Source organism: Harpegnathos saltator, unplaced genomic scaffold (assembly GCF_003227715.2).
Source record: "Harpegnathos saltator strain DR-91 unplaced genomic scaffold, Hsal_v8.6 scaffold49, whole genome shotgun sequence".
NCBI lineage: Eukaryota > Metazoa > Arthropoda > Insecta > Hymenoptera > Formicidae > Harpegnathos > Harpegnathos saltator.
Genome location: NW_020230304.1, coordinates 526393 through 545257, shown reverse-complemented (window position 1 = coordinate 545257; position 18865 = coordinate 526393). Strand labels below are relative to the sequence as shown.

General features: G+C 52.1%; 1 protein-coding gene across 6 annotated transcripts in view; it reads right to left on the bottom strand.

Annotated features, from left to right (window-relative positions):
* Positions 1–7785: 7785 nt before the first annotated feature.
* Positions 7786–18865, bottom strand: part of LOC105180536 (golgin subfamily A member 6-like protein 22) — a 28496-nt gene continuing 17416 nt past the window's right edge. For 4 of the 6 annotated variants that reach the window (XM_025302376.1, XM_025302378.1, XM_025302379.1 and 1 more), the window contains 8 exons: positions 18569–18657; positions 18127–18416; positions 13235–13273; positions 12387–12989; positions 11582–11651; positions 10317–10532; positions 9334–9577; positions 7786–9246 (listed from right to left, as the gene is read on the bottom strand). In XM_025302376.1, coding sequence (XP_025158161.1) covers positions 9061–9246; positions 9334–9577; positions 10317–10532; positions 11582–11651; positions 12387–12989; positions 13235–13273; positions 18127–18416; positions 18569–18657 — 1737 coding nt within the window. In that variant the 3' untranslated portion in view covers positions 7786–9060. The remainder of the gene's footprint in view (positions 9247–9333; positions 9578–10316; positions 10533–11581; positions 11652–12386; positions 12990–13234; positions 13274–18126; positions 18417–18568; positions 18658–18865) is intronic. The other 2 variants (XM_011136649.3, XM_011136651.3) reach the window with 2 other exon arrangements.

The window sequence follows — 18865 nt, the reverse complement described above, 5'->3', positions numbered from 1 at the left end:
CAGCAAGCATTAAACAATTCGTTAGCGTATTCGAGCAGCTACGCTTCGCTGCTTCCCGCAGGTAATTAGTATTTCCGCGTTTAGGCCAAGTCGTTTATTTTTTTTGTATTTTTGTATTTTTGTATACGCCTTCACACTTCACATTGCAAGGCATTTTGTTTAGAGAAATTACAATTTTTTACATATTGAAGGGGGAAATTCGTTTCCTTGCCTATCTCGATTCGAAATTTCCTACACTTGGAAGGCGTCCTTGTCACCTTTACTCGCTCGCTCATGACGCGATTAGTCGTCTGAAAAGTTCAATAGCGTTCATTCTGCGAAGTGTGTCACGCCGGCTCGGGCTCTGCCCTACGACTCGTCCCTTCGGTCACGGCTCGACAGCCAACGTGGGAGACGAGCAGCATTTTTCCCCCGGCCCGGCCCGGCCGGGTCGCCCTTTTTTTCGCGCGGCGAAAGTAGCTTGAAATTTCGCCTGAAACGCGACGCTCCGCCGTCGCGTCGCGTCGACATTTTTCTTCTCTCTGCGACGACTCGACTCGGTTAAGCGGCACTCCCGGGCTTATCGCGAGGACACGCGCGATTACTTGTACGCGCGCGTCGCCGGTGAATTCGCGCGATTGCACTCGAGGACGTTCTTGGCGAGCCCGGCGAATCCATAAGCTGCCACCGCCGCCGCCGCCGCCGCCGATACGGATATTTTTGTCCGTGGATATTATCGATTGCATATATAGGGGGGCGGGGGAGAGAGGGAGAGAGCGTGCCGAAACTATCGGCTTTCTTTCCTTTCCAGCGAATTTCCTCCGGAATAGATTCCTGCTCGGGGGAAAAGCGCTTCGGCGAATACACCACAGCCTAGGGCTCCATCCGGACAAGGTCTGTGTGTAGAATCATGTTGTTTCCTCAGCCTTCATCGGGCGACCCTGCTGCCGTGCTCCGTGCGACGGGGGGTGTGTGAAAAAACCGACGGCAGATCGAACGCTACTACGCGCGGACTTGCGATGGAAACGTGTCGCGACGATGGCGCTTATTCGGGCTTCTCGCGACAATTCCGGCGGCCTTCGGCTCTTTTGCAAGTCAACTGGAAAATGGGGTAGAACGAGAATAGAAGTTCACTGTCCATCACGTCGCCGACGGAAAATTCGGAATTGGAATAGAAATTCAATGGCCGTTACGTGTACATAGCCGGTGGAAATTCGAGGTTTCCGCTGTAATTCATTTAGCTGCTCGTTCGAACCAAAATTCTTCATTCAAACAAAAATGTTTCACTCGAACAAAAAAATTTATGTGTATAATGAAAATTTGGAAAGTAACGTTATTGTCGGGTAGTTTTTCCAAGAGATGTGCTCTAACTTTTATCCTTTCTCTCTCCCCTCTCTCTCTCTCTCTCTCTCTCTCTCTCTCTCTCTGTACGTTGTTCTTCGTTCAGATAACAAAGCTAACATTTGCCTCCCTTCCGTTCGCCTCGATCTTGACACGAGACGCTCCGTCGTTGATTTACCGCGGAAGCTCGCGAGCGAGCAATTAACCGAGTAATTAGTACGAGTCGATGGACCGTGACTCGCTGAGAAAACACGCGTCGATCGTTCCGTCGCGCTCGCGGACTTGAGCATTACGTTGGGAAGCGCGCCATCGATAATTTCGCCCGCCGATCGATTGCAGTCCAGTGGGCGGGGGGGGGGAGGGAGGGAAGACGGGGGGATGCGACGTCAGGTTTACGCGCGCTATTTATTTACATCCACGTGTGTAGGCAGGCATGCGGTCGTCACGTGATTATTTCAACTATTTATAGTCCGTAATGCGCGCGGTCAAGTACCGGCGGTCCGGCGAAATTCCAGCAAATCTCCTGGAGTCTTTCCGCCGAGACGGTGGCTCGAATATCCCGACGTCGCGCTAAATTTGCTGGAGCGGCAAGCCGACTTTTTCACAGCGGCGCGGCGAGGGGAGACGAGAGAATAGCGAGAGGATCGTCTCCGTGGGGTAAATCGGCGAGAAAATGCCGAAGCGAAAGACACACCCCGACTAGAAATTCTGATCAGGTTCATCTAACATTGATAAGTACCTAATAGGATGGATGAAAGGTAATCCAAAGTAAGTCAGCCCTTATAACGTCCTATAACGACAAATGAGTAAGGAAGACCTTTATAAGACTTTTATAATGATTGGGTCCACATTAGGACCTTAATGTACCAACCTAGTTTATGATATAATATGGTTCAGTTAATCAGGTCCTTGTCGGGAACTTATTCATTGTACCTAATATGATTTGCATTATCAAGTTTTAACAAAACAATTTTTCGGTGTCATTTCCACGTATAAAGATGTTTGCATTGAAACAACACTTCAGATCACTTGAATATATTTGTAAAATGCTATAGAAACTATCCTGTTTTAGCAGTCAATAAATAGTTGTAAAATTAACGTGACATGCAACTTTTCTCCTTAATACTACTTTCTTGTCTTGTCACCTCGTGATACTTTATGATCTTGTGATATCATTTTATGTTTCCTTTTCGAAACATTTTACAAGTATGCTCAAGCGATCCAAAATATTATTTCATGCAGGTATCTTTTTATTTGGAAATGACATGAAAGAATTTTCAGCGTGCAGCATTTCTTATTTCCAATGTCATCATCCAATATAGCCGCGGCGAGTAATCAGGAGCCATAATTTGAAAAAAAAAAAAACGTAATAAGGATTCCATAAGGTAATTCAATAAGGACCTGACTCTGAATCCTTACTAAGGTCCTGATATCCACGCTGCGTTACATGACACTCACTAGGACCCGATAGTATTACCTTATTGGAACCTGATGTCCAAATGAGGTTAACCTGATCAGTACCACGAGATAAACTAGTCGGGACGTGGATTCTCCGCGAATTTCATCGTTCCCGCGGAACGTGACGAGGCGACGCGACTCGCGAACTCGAGTCTCGAGTCGATGAAAACTCTCTCCGAGCAGGTTGTCGCACTTTGACCTCGGCAACGATATCCTCCCCCGACGATGAAGTAATTTGCCGATCATCCTTTCTCCTCGCAAGGGCTCGCGGATGTTGCATCGTCCAGAGCGCCGGCTCAGCTTGCGATCTGCTTGAGGGAGGGACATTTTCCGAGAGAGGCTATAGTGAGGAGCGATTACGCCATTGGCGACAGGCGAATCGGACCGGATCGGGAAATAACGCGAGCACGTCGGGGAGAGGCGAGGCTGGCACGAAGCGAGATTACACGGGCGAAGAGAGAGAGAGAGAGAGAGAGAGAGAGAGAGAGAGAGAGAGAGAGAGAGAGAGAGAGAGGATGAAGGAGAAGCTGACTTGAATTCTCTCTTTCTCTCTGTCCCTGCCTCTTCTCACCCCCGAAATGGCTATGGGGCGCGTTGGAGGGTTGGAGGTGGCGCACGTGCTTGACAGCCTGCGAAGCAGCAGCGTAGCCTTTGGATTTGCGTTTCCGTTACAAGAGTTGTAATTCGGCTTAGCGCCCGGCGCCGTTAAATCGCCCGGGTGCGGGGGTGAAGTTCGAGTCTCTCGGGGGCTTTCGAGAGGGAGGATAGCGCGCGCGACAGGATAACAGCGCGATGCGCGACGAGTGAGCAAGGACGACGGATACCGAGCTCCGCCGGGTTTCCCGCCGGCGATTTCCCGAATCGAGCGCGCGAGAGGAAGTTGTCTGAAGCGAGAATGCCACTGGAAGGGAGAAAAATGTTTGCTCGAACGAGCGGATTTTCCGGTGAGATATGAGCGGCATCCAGAGATCCCGATTGAGAGCGCCAGAATTCCGCCCGGGTCGAGCCGAAATCTCCCGTTGATTTAGGACCGAGTCCTGACGAGACCTCGGTCGGAATTTTTCTCACCGGAGAATCCGCTCGCTCGACCGGACGTTTTTTCCCGCGCGGAAACGGAAGATAAGCGCGCGTCCAGCGAGTGTTACCTTCTCGGCGACGCGATCAGCCGTCGCTCGCTTTGCCGGACTCTCGCAATCTCTGCCCGGAGAGTCGCCCGGCGGCTCTCTCGTTATCGAGTTACCTCGATTCGATCGGCAGGACAAAGGCGCGGATGCGAGACCGCCGCCGGAGAGCCGGCGATAGCCGGCCCGTCGAACTCGGGAAGAACTCCAATTATCCTGTCGCCGCGGATTTTTGCGGCTCTTCGGTCAACTTCCAACTCCGAAAGTCGAGGAGCGGCCGCTCTTCCAAAATTGGCGACTGCCGCCGCAGACCAATATCGCGAGGATCACTCGGCTCGATGACGCGCCCGGCTCACGCCGCCGGCTTCATCATCCGGGGTGAAGTATTTCCTCCCCCTTTCCTCGCCCCCAGCGCGTGTGAGGGGAGGCCAACTTGATCGACGAAATTCTTATCGGTGCTCTTTCTCTCACCCCTACGCCCTTGTGCGAAGCTGAATCACCAGCACCGCCGCCGCCGCCACCACCTCCACCGCCGACAATCACCCTGTGCAAGCTCCCCGGTCGATGACGTCATAGTACAGTAGCGGCAACATCCCTCTGAGTGCTGACGTCAGTGCAGCAATCGCGTCGCACCAGCCCGTGTTGTTAACCCTTCTGCTGCCGCAGGATTCTTTCGCGGTTTCGTCGGAGCTCGTCAAGTACGCCACGCAGCGCGTGACGTGTCCGTCGCTCCTCTTCAGCGAGCTGCGGCAGGCTGCCGACCTTTACTTCCGAGAGTGTACGGCTGGGTGTCGTCATCGATTTATCTCGACGACGACGACGACGACGACGGCGACGCTGACGGTTCTCCCCGTCGTTGTCTTCGTCGTCATCGTCGTCGTCGTCGTCGTCGTCGTCGTGCCGAGCTACGCCGTGCAAATTTCACCTGGCGTGATGTACTCGGGGGTGGGAAACTAACGCGAGTTGGGGCTCATGCGATGGCGCTGTTATTGCGATTTCTTCTTTTTTTAGCGGCGACAGTGGTGTGCGGCAATCGCGTGTTTCGGCCGGCGGTGGCGAGCACAACGCTCGCTCTTATCGTTAGGGCGGATTCACACCTTGGCGAGAAAGCAGAAAGGCAACATGCGGTCAGAAGTCGCGCCGATATTCAAAAAATATTTCGAAAAATTGGTTGTACGAAAATACGTAAAAGAATCTTTTCAATCAAAACATCTTTGTACATACATGAATTCGAAAAAATTGCTAAAATATACTTTCCTAAGCGACAAAATACTAAACAAATATAGATCCCCAGGACTTTCATCGAAAAATCAGACTCAAAAATGATTTTGAAGAAATTGCCTGAGCCTCTTCCGGGAAAGACAGATGTATATATGTATCTCTCTCTCTCTCTCTCTCTCTCTCTCTCTCTCTCTTTCTCTCTCTCTCTCTCACTCTCTTGGCTTCTGCTATCCTGCTCTCTGCTTTTCTGCCAAGGTGTGAATCCGCTCTTACTTGGCACGTACACTTTTGACGAACGACAAGACGAGTCGTGAAAGGAGAAGAGGTCCTCGGAGCTTGTTGAAGAAAGTAAAATGGAGATTCGAAAGACTCGTTACTTTCCGAGCGACGACAACGGCGACGAGTTATCCTCGCGAATGAGCGATGGTAACGGCAAGGAGTCACTTAAAAAAATAACTTTCCCACCCTGAATATACTCGGTATATGACGACGAGCTGGCTCCTGTATAATATACGGAGGATTGTTTGCGGAGGGGGTCGGGGATGGTCGAAGAATCGATGATGATGCCGGGAGGATATGCTGAATTACGACGGACAGTGTGACACGCAAATGTTACGTCTCTTAACCCTCGATCCTTCGGGTTTAAAGGACGATAAAAAGGCTCTTTTAATCAGAACACCTCTGTACACATAAAATCCAAAAGAAGTCGATGGAAAATCTTTCTCCGGACGAAAATGCTTGATAAAAAATTGATGACAACCAATAAAAAAAAATTGGTTGTACAAGAAATTAAATAATAAAATCTTTTGAGTCAAAACATTTTTGTGTACACGTGAATTCGAAAAAATTGCTGAGATATACTTTCCTAAACAACAAAATACTAAACAAAAATAGACTCCCATCGAAAAGTCCGACTCAGAGGTAACTTTGAGAAAATTGCTCGAGCGAAAATAAGTTCCTGAGAGAGATTTCATGAGACGTAATCTCGTCAGTGTACATCGAAGTGAAGTCGAAGGAAATCGCTCTCTTTTCCCAGCTCTCTCTCTCTCCCTCCCCCGCTGTCCCGCCGCTAATTTTCGCTAAATATTACCTTATCCATCATCCCCGTTGTAAATGGTGGGAAGATATCCCCGGGCTGATTAACGGGGCGTTCTTTCACGCGCGGCGGACGCCGCATAAATCATGCTCGCGGGGCGCGTGGGATCCGCGGGGGCGATTTGTAACTCCCAGCGTTAATCCGATTTTCGGAAACGAATCGCTCGCGGGGATTTACGCGCGCGAGCGCGCGTCGGGAAAATTGCTCGCGGCCGCGGAATAAATTTCGCAGCCGCGGCTGATCGCCACGCGGCGCCGTCGACGCGACTGACGACGCTTTTCGGAAAGAGAGGGCTTCCCAACGCCGCGTCTGCAACGGGCGTCTCGTTATTGACTCTCCTTCTCTCTCGCTGATTAAAACGACGACGGAATAACTCACAGACGACGCGGGTGTAATTGCCATCGCGCGCGCGCGGCGACTTGTCTTATCATCAACCGACGTCAATCGTCGCTGCTGTTGATTTTCGCTTCTGAAAACGACCGCGCTAATGGCGCGGACAGTGTTTTCCGCAGCGATTATTCGCCTGACGATTGTCACGCCGCTGTCTCCTCCCCTTTGTCTCGCGAATAGTCCGGCGCAATTTGTCCGCCACGTGTAAACCCCGCGACGGTTCAACACGACGCTGTGTTACCGCAGACGCAAACACGATCGACGTCGACGGCGACCGCCTGAGTTCTCTCAGCCGAGCTGCCTCATTCGCGGAATTTTTTCGCGGACTTCTTCCAAACCTGCGGTTTTGATTTCGTGTTTCGTTCTTCTTTTTCTTTTGCTTTGCAGACGGAGATTTCTCTTCGTCGGATCTGACAAGGACAGGCTGATTTCGGAATTATTTAATACTCGAATCTCTCTCAGCATTTCATCTACATCTGATTTTCATTTCTCGTCCCAATGAGCAGAATATTGAATTGTATGTATAGAGCGTTAAAGAAGAGTATATCACCACACCGAGTAAAGCTCGTGGAATCAAGCATTTTCCAGAACAACAAGCGCGACGCACGTCTGTTTCGATGAGTTCCCAATAGCAGTGTCGCGCACTAGAGCAGACTCTAGTGGGCCCTTCGCAAATTCCGTCGAATTTGCGGGGAATTTCGAGCCGACATCGGACCGAAAGCCGGCAAAAGCGCGAGTCGCGCGATTATGGCAGTCTCGGCGATTTCGCCACCCACGCCTGCTGGTCGTCCCGTCGGCGAGGACGAACCGCACGTTCGATCTTGGCAATGACGCAATTCGCATAATACCGCCGCAAACGTCATTGTTCGTCTCGTTATCGACTGCGACAGCACGAGGTCTCCTCACGACGAATTGCGCAACGTTTCGCCAAGGTCGAAGGGCGCGGTAAAGGGGACGGGAAGAGACGCGAAGAGAGACTGTCGCGGCTGTTGTTTCTTGCGTATTTTCCTCCTAAACTCTGTTACGTAGCGAGGAGGAAGGAAGAAACGCAAGTAATAGTACCGTTCCTCCTGAAGTAGGTCGAGCCGCGACGCAGAAATCGCGAGGCAGAAGCCGCCGCCGAAGGCTCGCGATGTGCGCGCGTGGAGGGTGCTGAGCGTCTTTAATAATCGACTCGGGTTAATTGAAAATATGTGTACCTGATGTGTATTTTCGTCAAATTTCCAATTAACAGATTCTGCGCTCGCTTGGTGCTCTCTCTTGTTCTCCGTGCGTGAAAGATCAGTCCATCGTCAGTGAAGCAGCCGCGGCGACGCTCCGGGCTCGCTCGCTCAATTAGCACACTTTTCTTTTCTTTTTACGAAATAAATAGCACTCTCTCTCTCTCTCTCTCTCTCTCTCTCTCTCTCTCTCGCGAGGAATAATACTAAATAATGGAGGAGCGAATGAGCTGCCGCAATTCGCCGACTCGTATTCGACTCGGGCGTCGCCGTCGCGAGACCGCCGCTAATCCTGTCTCATACGTGCTCTCGCGACTATTTCCGGAATCGTCGTCCTTCCGATCGATTGTGCGCACCGTCGTAGTCAAACCAATTCCATGGCTCGAGCTCGAAGCTGTTGCCGTAAAAATAAACGACGAAGCCGTCTCTCCGTTGCACCGGCTCCGGATGAGCGGCTCAAATTCGTCGCGATATTTCTACCCGATTACTATTCGGGACTATAAACGAATCAGCGCCGGTAGACCATCGAAAATCGATACCTCGACTCGATCCACCGGCTCCACCGCCCTCTCTCTCTCTCTCTCTCTCTCTCTCTCTCTCTCTCTCTCACACAACGGGCCGCAGAGGCAACGCAACGCAACGCAACGTGACACGTGCAACAGGACGACTTCCTGATCGACAATGAAATAAATACGCGCAAGAGGGACGAGAGACACGAGAGCGACAGCAAGGACGAGTCTCTCGACGGTCGGCTCGCCCGAGGCCGCAAGGATCACGACTCGGATGGCGATCTCCCGCGGACACAGGATGACGAGAGGCCTGTTCTTCTTAGCCGAGGCGAAGCTCGTTCCTCCTCCCCCGGAGGCCGCCAGGTCGCGTGTGTCACCTCACGGAGAAGAGAGTTCGCTCGAATGAGGGGATTTTCCGGCGAGATGCGAGCGACTTCGGAGCTTCCGGCTCGAGTTACCAGCTTCACTCGCGACTCAAGTCGCCGTGAGATCCTGCGATCGACTTGGACGCTGGGACGCTTCCGGTAGCTCGAGTCGGAATCTCCGGCTCGTCTTCGAATCTCCCAGAAATTCGCTCGTCCGACCGAGTCTTTCTCCCCCGTGCTGCTTCGCTCCAAGTTTTCGCGGCGGGCGATAAGTGCCCGTTCGGCCAGTTCGGCTGAAAAGAACAGGGCCGAGGTGGAAGCGGACTCGTGGAAGAGGAATCGACGACGACTCGGCGACGACTACACGTCCTGATCGCCCCATTCGAACTCCTCCTCGCCGCCGGAGGTGACCTCCTCGATCTGCGGCGCGTCCTCGCTCGCCATCGGCCCCGTCTGCGGCCTGCCCTCGGCCCCTTCCGGCTCTTCCACGAACGGAGTCTCCGTCACCTCCGGGTGCTCCTCCTCCGGGACGTTCTCCTCCTCGACCTGGAAAATACGAGTCTCGCTCTGACGCTCCGGGACTCAGGGACCGGCTGCAGATTTCGTCACTCTGGGCGAGCTCGCGCTTCTCACCCGCGTCTCGTCGTCCGTCGTAGCTTCGTATGGCTTCTCCTCCCGCTCCTGATCGGTCATCTCAATGGTCGCCGGATCCTCCGCGCAGCTCACGTCCTTCGGCTCCTCCTCCGCCGGCTGCGCGACGTCCGCCATTCTCTCCTCCTGCTCCTGCTTCTGCTGCTGGACCTCCTCTAGGTGCTCCTCGACTATCAGCCGCTCCTGCTCGTGTATCAGCGTCTCCATCCTCGTCTGGTTGATTATCCTGTCGACGGACCGAGCGATGCATGGAAGGAATCCTTGCTCGAGTTTTCGAACGAATTTTCCAGCGAAATGCAAACGATTCGGAAATTCCGATTCAGAAATTTGCCGAAATTTCGTTTTGCTTCAATTATTATGTTTAACATCTGTAAAGTCACTTTTATAGAATTCAACAAATTGTCTCTTTAAATTCTCTGGAGAAATCCTGATAATTTAGACCAAATTCTGCCAACTTTAGCCGGAATCCCAGCATGTCGCTCATTTTTTACCGGTGAAATATGAACGATTCATAAAAATCTCGGTTGAAAGTACCAAAATTTGTTAAAAAACTGTTTAAAACTGTCTACAAAATCATTTGTTTAGAAATTAACGAATCTGTTTAAATTCCGCAGAAATTCGGACAGTTCAGCCTGAATCCTGCTGTAGTACTTTAGTTCGGAATTTCTGTGTACATCGTTCACCAGAATTTCCACCGGGAGACCGTCCTCATCGGAATATTTTTTCACATGCATCTATCAGACATGATCATACTGATATTGACGTCCGAAGGAGCAGAAGGATAGGAGGGGGAAGGGCCGATAATACTACAAACAATTGGGAAACTTCCTTCCCTCTCGCGCTCGATAGTTTGCCCTCGACCGTTTCGACACTTTGCGCGCAAAGTTCGTCTGGTCGGGGGCGATTTCGGGTCGTCCATGCCGGCTTTCCCCAGGAGTCTCTCACCCCGAGCGCAGCACGTTTACCTTTCCTCCTCGACCACCCTCTCCGCTTCCTCGCGTTCTGCCTCCAGCTTCGCTTCTTCCTCCTTCCTCTCAACCTCCTTCCGCTCGTTCTCAAGTATCTCGTTCAGCTCCGCTTTCCGTTCCTGCGCAAGCTGCAGCGCCTCCCACGCCTTCTTCTCCTCCATCTCGAGCTCCACGCGTTCCGCCTCCGCGACCTTCCGCCTCTCCTCTTCCGACCTGTTCCGCAGAGGGACAAAGTCACTCTTGGCGAGGCTCGATCTCGAGACGCGAACGCTCCAGCAGGACGCGGACGCGAGTCGCGCGCTCAAGTCGCCGAAAAAATTGCGATTGGTACAATTATCGTCGCAATTGATCGATTTCCGTGCTGTGTGCGAGCGAGTGGGATGGGGAGAGGGGGGAAGCTTAGAGAATACTTCCGATAGGCGGAAGTGGAGAAATCTGCGCAGTGCGGAGCTCTCGCGGTCGAATATGAATGATCGGCCGTTGGTGATCTCAAGGATCGATCACTCATCGTCAGTCAGAAGGCGATTTGTCCTCGAGGCACACGAAGGTGAGGAATCGCTCGCGCGGATTACGCGCGGCCGAGCGAGTTCAAGGCTGACGTGACAAAAACAACCGTATTATTACGCCACGTGTATCGAGCGGATTGTTTTATCGCGCGCCGACCACGCCGCGCACGGACAGAGCCTCGCACAAAGCCTTAATTTAATAGGCCGAAACTCTCGCTCGAATCTTCCTAATTGCGCGCGCTCGCGACGTGCTCGTGCGGGCTGTCTAATGACTGTTGATTATCCGGCTAATTTGTCACGTTTCGACAGCTTGACCCGTCATGCTGTATCGCGTTATGTATTATGATTAACGCGCGCGCGCGTTGTTTTTAAACAAAAGGAAATAACGAAGGGCCAACCTAACCTAATCTAACCTTTGAGAGCCAAGTGCACGCCTCCTAATATACAGGGTGTACCCGAGAGACCTACCGACCGACTTTGGAGGATAGATTCCATGTTGAGAAATAAGTAAAATCGTCTTTTAGTCAACCCCTAATGTGCCCGCAAAAACTTGGTTGAAAAGAAAAAAAAAAACAGGATCCGGATAGGAGCGCAACGTCCGAAAGTTAACGAATCACTCTTGACTCCGCGTGAGAGCGCGAATTAACAAAGTTCGACAGCACTCGTGGGCGCGGCTGTTGAGGAGCCCCCGCTGTTTTATTCGTACTCTTCATCAGGGCTTTATTTCACGGCTTATTAAACAGAAGAGTCACTCACTGCGCTTCCTGAGCCACTTTACGCAGGTACTCCTCAGCCCTCCTTATGGCGTCCTCCTTCTCTCGCCTCACTGCAACAACACGTTGTTCGATCAGAGACTCGAATTCGGAGGTCTCGAGAAGACGGAGACGAGAGAAGTTCACGGTGTAATTTTCCTCACTTTGCAATCTATCGAACAAGTCCACGAAGAAGAAAAAGAAAAAGAAGAAGAAGAAGAAGTACAAAAATGAAACAAGAAAAAAATTGAAGCGGAGGAACCCAAAAGAAAAACGAGAACAGAAAGCTGACACCGTCGAGTCCGAGCGAAATCCCGTGTCAACGGCTGTCAGCAAAATTGCAACCAGTCTCGTCTTTATTGCATTAATTTCCAAGCTCTCTCTCTCTCTCTCTCTCTCACTCGAGTCGGAGAGCACAGAGAGAAAGAGAGTTTCTCGAACACGGACGCGCTTATTCGGCGCGACCGAGCGGCCCGCTATCGCCGCCGTATCGATTCCTCATTACATAAGGAGCGACTTCTGAAGGATCGCTGCGAAGAGTGGACACTCGGGGGATATTTCGCGGTTCACGTCGCTCTCACGGGGGAACACAGACACACAAACACACATCTAGCGCGGAAACGAGAAAGGTCCGACGGACGCTAGACACACACTCATCTATCCTCGTGCAGTCGACACGCTGTTAACAAGGACGCGAGCGCGACAGGACCCGGCAGGATCCTGCCTTGCGAGGCGCGGCCGCTCGTTTCCGGCCGCGGCGAAAGCGGATTCTTTCTCAGTCTGAGCGGGACCGAGAGATGTCAACGTACCGTTTTCGTCCTCGTCCTCTTTAGCCTCGTCACTTACAGCCTGCGCGCCTTCGCTCTCCGCGATCGGTTCTTCCGCCGACACTTCCGCCGCCGCCGGTTCTGGCGGAACAGGCTCTGCTTCCTTCGCGGGCTCTTCCGGTTCTTTCGCAGGCTCCGGCGCTTTCGCGGCTTCTACTTCCGGCGCGGCTTCCGCTTTCGGCTCGGCCGCTTTCGCGGCTTTCGCGTGCTTTGCGGATTTCGAAGCTTTCAGCGAAGCTTTCGATGGCTTCACTGGCGCGGCCGCTTCCGCCTGCGGCTCGGCGATCGGTTCTGGTTCCTTCGCTGCTTCCGCTATCGGCTCGGGCTCTTTCGCCGGTTCCGGCTCCGCTTCCGCCTGCGACTCGAGTATGGGCTCCGATTCCTTCTCCGCTTCCGCCCTCTTCCTCGATCTCTTTTCCGCTTCCGCTTTGTTAACTACGGGGTGTACAGGGTGAACGTGAACGACAGATGACTGACCGAGGGGGGGGGGGGGTTGGGTTTGCTTTGGTCGCGATTCAGCGTGTTTCGGGGACTTACTTGTCTTCTCTTGCTGAGGCGTGTATTCGTCGCTTTCGAACGCGCGTGCTAAAAGTCGTGAGAAGACATGAGAACAGGGGTGGTATACACAAAGTTGACGGGGGGCGGGGGGTGGCACAGTAGAACGGGCATGGTAGATCGAGCTCGCTCCGCGGCGGCTCGTGCGTCGTGCGAGAGGAATCACGTCCCCACAATCGCGATTGCTTGCAATTGTCAAGGTTCTACTGCGCTCTACCGCACATTCACGCGGATTATCGGGTAAAGAAGATCAATTGCTTTGTGCCTTTACTGACCCTTTCGCAGCTCTCGCTCCGTCAAGGGTTGGCCGGGGCCTGTGTGTGACCGTGAGCACATGAAACACAAAGGATCGATTAACGACAGAGGAACTGTGCCTCTCACGAAGCACTCGCAGGATCACAACCACCAAGAAAGTCCAGAGAAAAGCCCACGCACAGGACTCTACTCTACTCTAGAGGATGTCGCGTGAACAAAGCGGTGTCGCTACAGTTACATGCAGCACCGAGTGTGTGCAGGTGTGTGTGGTGTGAGCCGATGAGTGAGGGCTGATTGGTTAGTCTAGTAACGGTGGCAAAAGTCACACGGGACAGAGACGCGTTTTGCTCGTTTACATATATATACATATACATACATATACATGCATATATACACATACATATATATATATACACATATACATAGGGTGTCTTGCAACACGTGGACGGAATTTTAGAAACGAGTTCAGGACACAAAAGTGACACGACAATTTCCTTGTCCTATCTGACTTTGTTTACATATAAATACACACACACACACACACACACACACACATACATATATGTGTTATACATGTATATTAAGTGCATGCAAAAGTTTGAGTCTTTTTCTTCAGCCCCTTCTAGTGTAATTATCTTAAATTGAAATATTTCCCCGCCGTTTCGCGTTTTCGGCATGTATTCTTTACACGAAATTTATCCTAAAAATACGAGAAAAACGGTGGGGAGATACTTCAATTTAAAATAATTACTTTAGAGGGCTGAAAGAGGACTAAAACTTTTGCATACACCTAATGCCTACGTATGCGCATATACATGTACAGGGTGTCCGGAATCTCTTGGGAACGAAAAATTGTGAAGAACGGAGAAGAAAAGTCAAGTACCATTTTGCAAAAATCGCACTAGTTACTAAGTTATTAATGATTGAAAATGACCGCGTCTAGAGAGAGGCTCTTTTTATTATTGATAATCTTGAAAATTTACGTACTTATTTGCAAAATTAGCGACAGGTTCAAGATTCAAGATTCAAAATTCAATATACTCATATCTATCGCTGGACACAATGGCCGTCACATAATTGTGGATTAGGTCATTCTGAACAGAAACGTCCTTTACCATTTTGCAGGTAAGTACGCAAATTTTCAACTTGTCATTTAAAAGAGCTAATAACTGTTGCGATTTTTGCAAAATGGTATTAGACTTTTCTTCTCGGTTCCATTTGATTAATCTTTACAATTTTTCGTTTCCAAAAGATCCTGAACACCCTGTATATATATATGTGTGTGTGTGTGTGTGTGTGTGTATGTGTGTGTGTTTTTTTATGACGATACGCGAGGAAAATGAGACACGAAAATTAGCGAATGGAGGCATTCCGAGATATCAATGATGAGTCATCGTGATTCTTGATTACGCGCGAGTATCTCGCGTAAGGATCTGCTTCGACGCTGATGACGGCGGTCAACGAAATCGTAATGCTCGTGTTTTCGGATGAAGATGATTTACTGATCGTCACGGTCGCGTGACGTCCGATCAGAGATCACACTCGGCGTAACTAACGGCAAACCGACCTGACTTTTGTCTCTGAAACCGACGAGCCGACTGCTCGCGGCGAGCCTACCTGCGATCTTTTCTACTCTGAAAAGTGTCGCGCAAAAGTCAAAAGTATTTTTTTTATTTACATTTCTTTATATTCCTCCACTTTCCGATGGGATCTACTTTCCACGCGTGGAAAACGAAAATCTCGAGGGAGCCAAGAGATCGCTGCCACCGCTCTCTCGCACCCAACGAAATCTCATCTCTCGGGTGTCTGCGATCTCCGCGCTTCGATAGATGTTACGTGCTGCGAGTACTTGAAATCGCGCACTTGTTACGTCGGAAATGTATCGCGAGTACGCGTCGCCGGCGGAAATAACGCCGTGACGCCGGCGAGACGCGTCTCCTCCGAAAGATCGCGGCCGCGGAGGTCCGCGGAGATCGATCGGCGGATTTCAGAGACAAAACGACGTCGTGGGTTAAACTACGAAGCACACGAAGAAGCTTACCTCGAGAAAACAGTGCATTCACTCGCTACATAGCTTGCCTACACAGTTCCCGCATACTCTCTCTCTCTCTCTCTCTCTCTCTCTCTCTCTCTCTCTCTCTCTCTCTCTCTCTTTCGCGCAAGGTACACTTATCGACGGAGGGACTCTCGCTTCCATCGGACGTTATCATTTTATTCGTATCTCTTTCGCTACCTCGCAAGCACGACACAAGACAGAATTTACAACATCGGGACAGCGACGAACATGGCGACATCACGACGCAGTACGCACAATGTCGGCGGGGGGTGGGGGGGTTAGTGCCTACATTCTCGATTTCTTCGCTTCGCTCTCTCCTCCTTCCGTTCTCCCTCTCGACTCTACCGCGTCGGTCCTTCTCGGCACCTCGTGCTTCTTCCCCCGCGGTCGTTTTACTTCTCACGGTTATTGTTTCGTGTATTTCGTGGCGGTCGCAAACGCAAACGATCGTGAACGGTCGTTTCGGCGATTATCTCGATATTTCACTCGCGCTCGTCGGCAATCTCATCGGAGCCCACCCCGAAGGGCTGAAGAGTCAGCCGGGAACGACGCCGGGCAGCTTCGGTCCCGATGAAACGGTCCACGAGCTCGCTACCGAAATGGAAGGAAACAAAAATAAAAAATAAACAAATGGACTCTTCGATCGCTTCGATCCCAGCGGCCGCGCGCAGGAAAATAATTCGAACGTGATCTCTCGTTCTTCCACCCTTCCTCTCTCTCTCTCTCTCTCTCTCTCTCCCTCTCTCTCCCTCTCTCCCTCTCTCTCCCTCTCCCTCTCTCTCCCCCTCTCTCTCTCTCTCTCTCTCTCTCTCTCTCTCTCGCGAACCGAAACCACAGCAGCATCCTAGAAAAGAATAGCGTTTCTCTCACGGTATCGTGACGGGTCAGCGGAGCTAAAAGTGCGGGCTAAATTAGACGAAAGCAGCGCTAACAACGAAGTCGATACGGCTCGATTGATTTTGCGTTTCCCTATTTTTTACCTCAGCGCGTCTTCACTCTCCTTATTATCTCCTATTTATTATCCGCCGGTTTCAGCGCGATTGGCGCGCTGAGAAAAAGAAAAGGAAGAAAAGAGAAAAACTTGCGAGAAATTACCGTCGCTCCGCGTAGCTCCCGCGCGCTCCGTCGACTTTCGTCCCGCGGCGAAATTTCATCTCTGGACGATTTAATTTCACGCACACACGTATACAGACATATATACACGTACACACATACAGAAGCACACACAGACAGCGCGCCCGAGGGAAACCGATCGCGAGGGCGCGAGTCGAGTCCGCGGGATTCGCGTTACAAGGCGCAGCGAAAGGACTCTCGCTTTCTCTCTCGGCTCGCAACCTCGGCATCATCATCTCGCAGTCTCTCGCGGCTATCACAAGGTCGGGCTATCTCCCCGCGCGCTGACACGTCGCTCTCGGAACGCAAAAGCGGACGGTATCGGCCGATTCGTGATCGACGGTGAACGTGACGTCGACAACTTATTCCTCCGCGGCCTCCTCCTCCCCCGTCCCGGGCTCGATCTTCTTGCTCGGGACTTCATACAGCTCCGGCACCTTCTCCCTCCAACACTTGCCTGAAACGTTTAAAAAAGCCCGGCTGGTTCCTCTCTGAGCATTCTCTCTCATATCCGCTGGAAACGTCATCCCAGTCGTCTGCTTCCGCCTGGAGTCGTCCCCTCCGTGTGTCTTGCTCTCTCTCTCTCTCTCTCTCTCTTTGCTCTCGTTCCTTCGTTTCTCTCTCTCTCTCTCTTTGGCTCGATTTTGGCTACTGTGTAGGTAGGTTCCCGGCTGTGCTTTCCGAGCCCGGCGCCGCGACAAAAATCGCCGACGCCGCGACGGTTCGTTAAGCAAATGAAAAGAAAACAGCGCCGCCTCGCGGAAACCACCGCTGCGAGCCTCACGCGTGTCCTCGCCAAGGACGACGGATACGAACGGTAACGTCGGCCGATATCCGGCGGTGTGTGACGAATCGCGAAAAAAACGGGTGCGCGCGCGCGGAGTGCGTGGAGTGAGTGGGCTGGTGGGGGGCGGGGGGGAGGGTGTACGTTGCCGTTTTGAAACACCGATTAGACACAATACCGGACAGGTAATGCAGCCACGACAAAAAAGAGTCGTACAAAAAGTAAAGACCATGTTGTGCGACCAACAACAGGAAAACAGCGAAAAGAAAAAAAGAAAAACAGAGAAAAGAGAAACACACGTGCTCGCTAGCACAGCACAAACAAAAGTCGTCCAGACAGTGTAAACCCAGGTGTCAGCCAATCCAAAAAAAAAAGAAAAGGGAGCGGAGAAAAAAAAGAAAAACAAGAAGTAGAGAAACGAGAGGACGGGGGGCGGGGGCGGGTACGAAAACAAATAAGAAAAAAATATGGACAAGGAGAATTGCACACAACGGCGTCGTGGGGCCGCCTTTTTATTTCCTCAGATCTATTCAAGGGACCGTCTTGCCAGCTGCGACGACGCCGCGGCTTCCTCGAAGATCGTCCATTGCCGCGGCATTTCCTTCGTCGACTCCAGTCCGCTATCGAGAGACCGACCGGCGAAGATCGGCCAGTCCCGATGAAAGTTACGCAAGATGATCGCGCGCGACTCGCGACCCCGAGGAAGCTCGCCGCGTCTTCAGCTGTCTCGCTCTAACGTGCTTCTAATTGTATGCCGAACGACGTTTGCTTCTCGAGGAGCAACCATCTCAAGGGCCAAGTGCAATGGCGTCCACTTCGGTCGTCTTCGTCATGGTCGTCGTCCTCGTCATCGTCGTCGTCGTCGTCGTCGTCGTCGTCGTCGTCGTCGTCGTCGTCGTCGTCGTCGTCGTCGTCGTCGTCGTCGTCGTCGTCGTCGTCATTGCGACGGATCTACTCACAGGCAGACGCGGCCGCCTGACGATTCTTGCTGTAGTAGCTGAGGAAGTTGACGTCGTTGCGGATGTCGGCCGGCCGGAGGTCCGCGACCTTGAAGTACGGCTTCCTCACGGATTGCGGCTTGCCGGCGACGAACTTGACGCACGCCAAGGTGCCGAGGGTGCCCCTCTCGGGCACGTCGTACCAGCCAAGGTGCTCGACTTGCTTCTTCGCGATGTTGCGGCCGCTCAGCAGCCGGCGGACGTAGTCGTGGCTGCGCATACGCTCCGGCACGATCTCCTCGAGGAAGTCGCTGGAAATCGCCAAGCGAGATCGCCGAGATTATTATTCGTCTCTCCGCGGCTGAAGACGCGGCTGCCGGCTCTCAAGCGCGAGCGGACCCTCTCGATCGACCTCGTCCGTTCAAGAGAGCGTCGCTCTCTCCTCTCCTCTCATCAAGCGTACCTTGCCACTGCCCTCGGCACGAACACGTGGACGCGGCGAAGAAGGGAATCCATCCTCGCGCGCAACTCCCTCGTTTCATCGTCGAACAACTGCGAAGAGACGAGAACACGTGGAACATTATTCGCATGAACACACCTCCCCTCCCCCCCCTCTCTCTCTCTCTCTCTCTCTCTCTCTCCCCCTCGTTACGCAGCGAATGAATTCGAATGCTTGTCAGACCCGCGACTTTTTATCTCGAGCTTCGTTCCGCAGGCTGGACTCTTGCTTCAGCGGCAGCAAGAATCGCCTGGACAAACG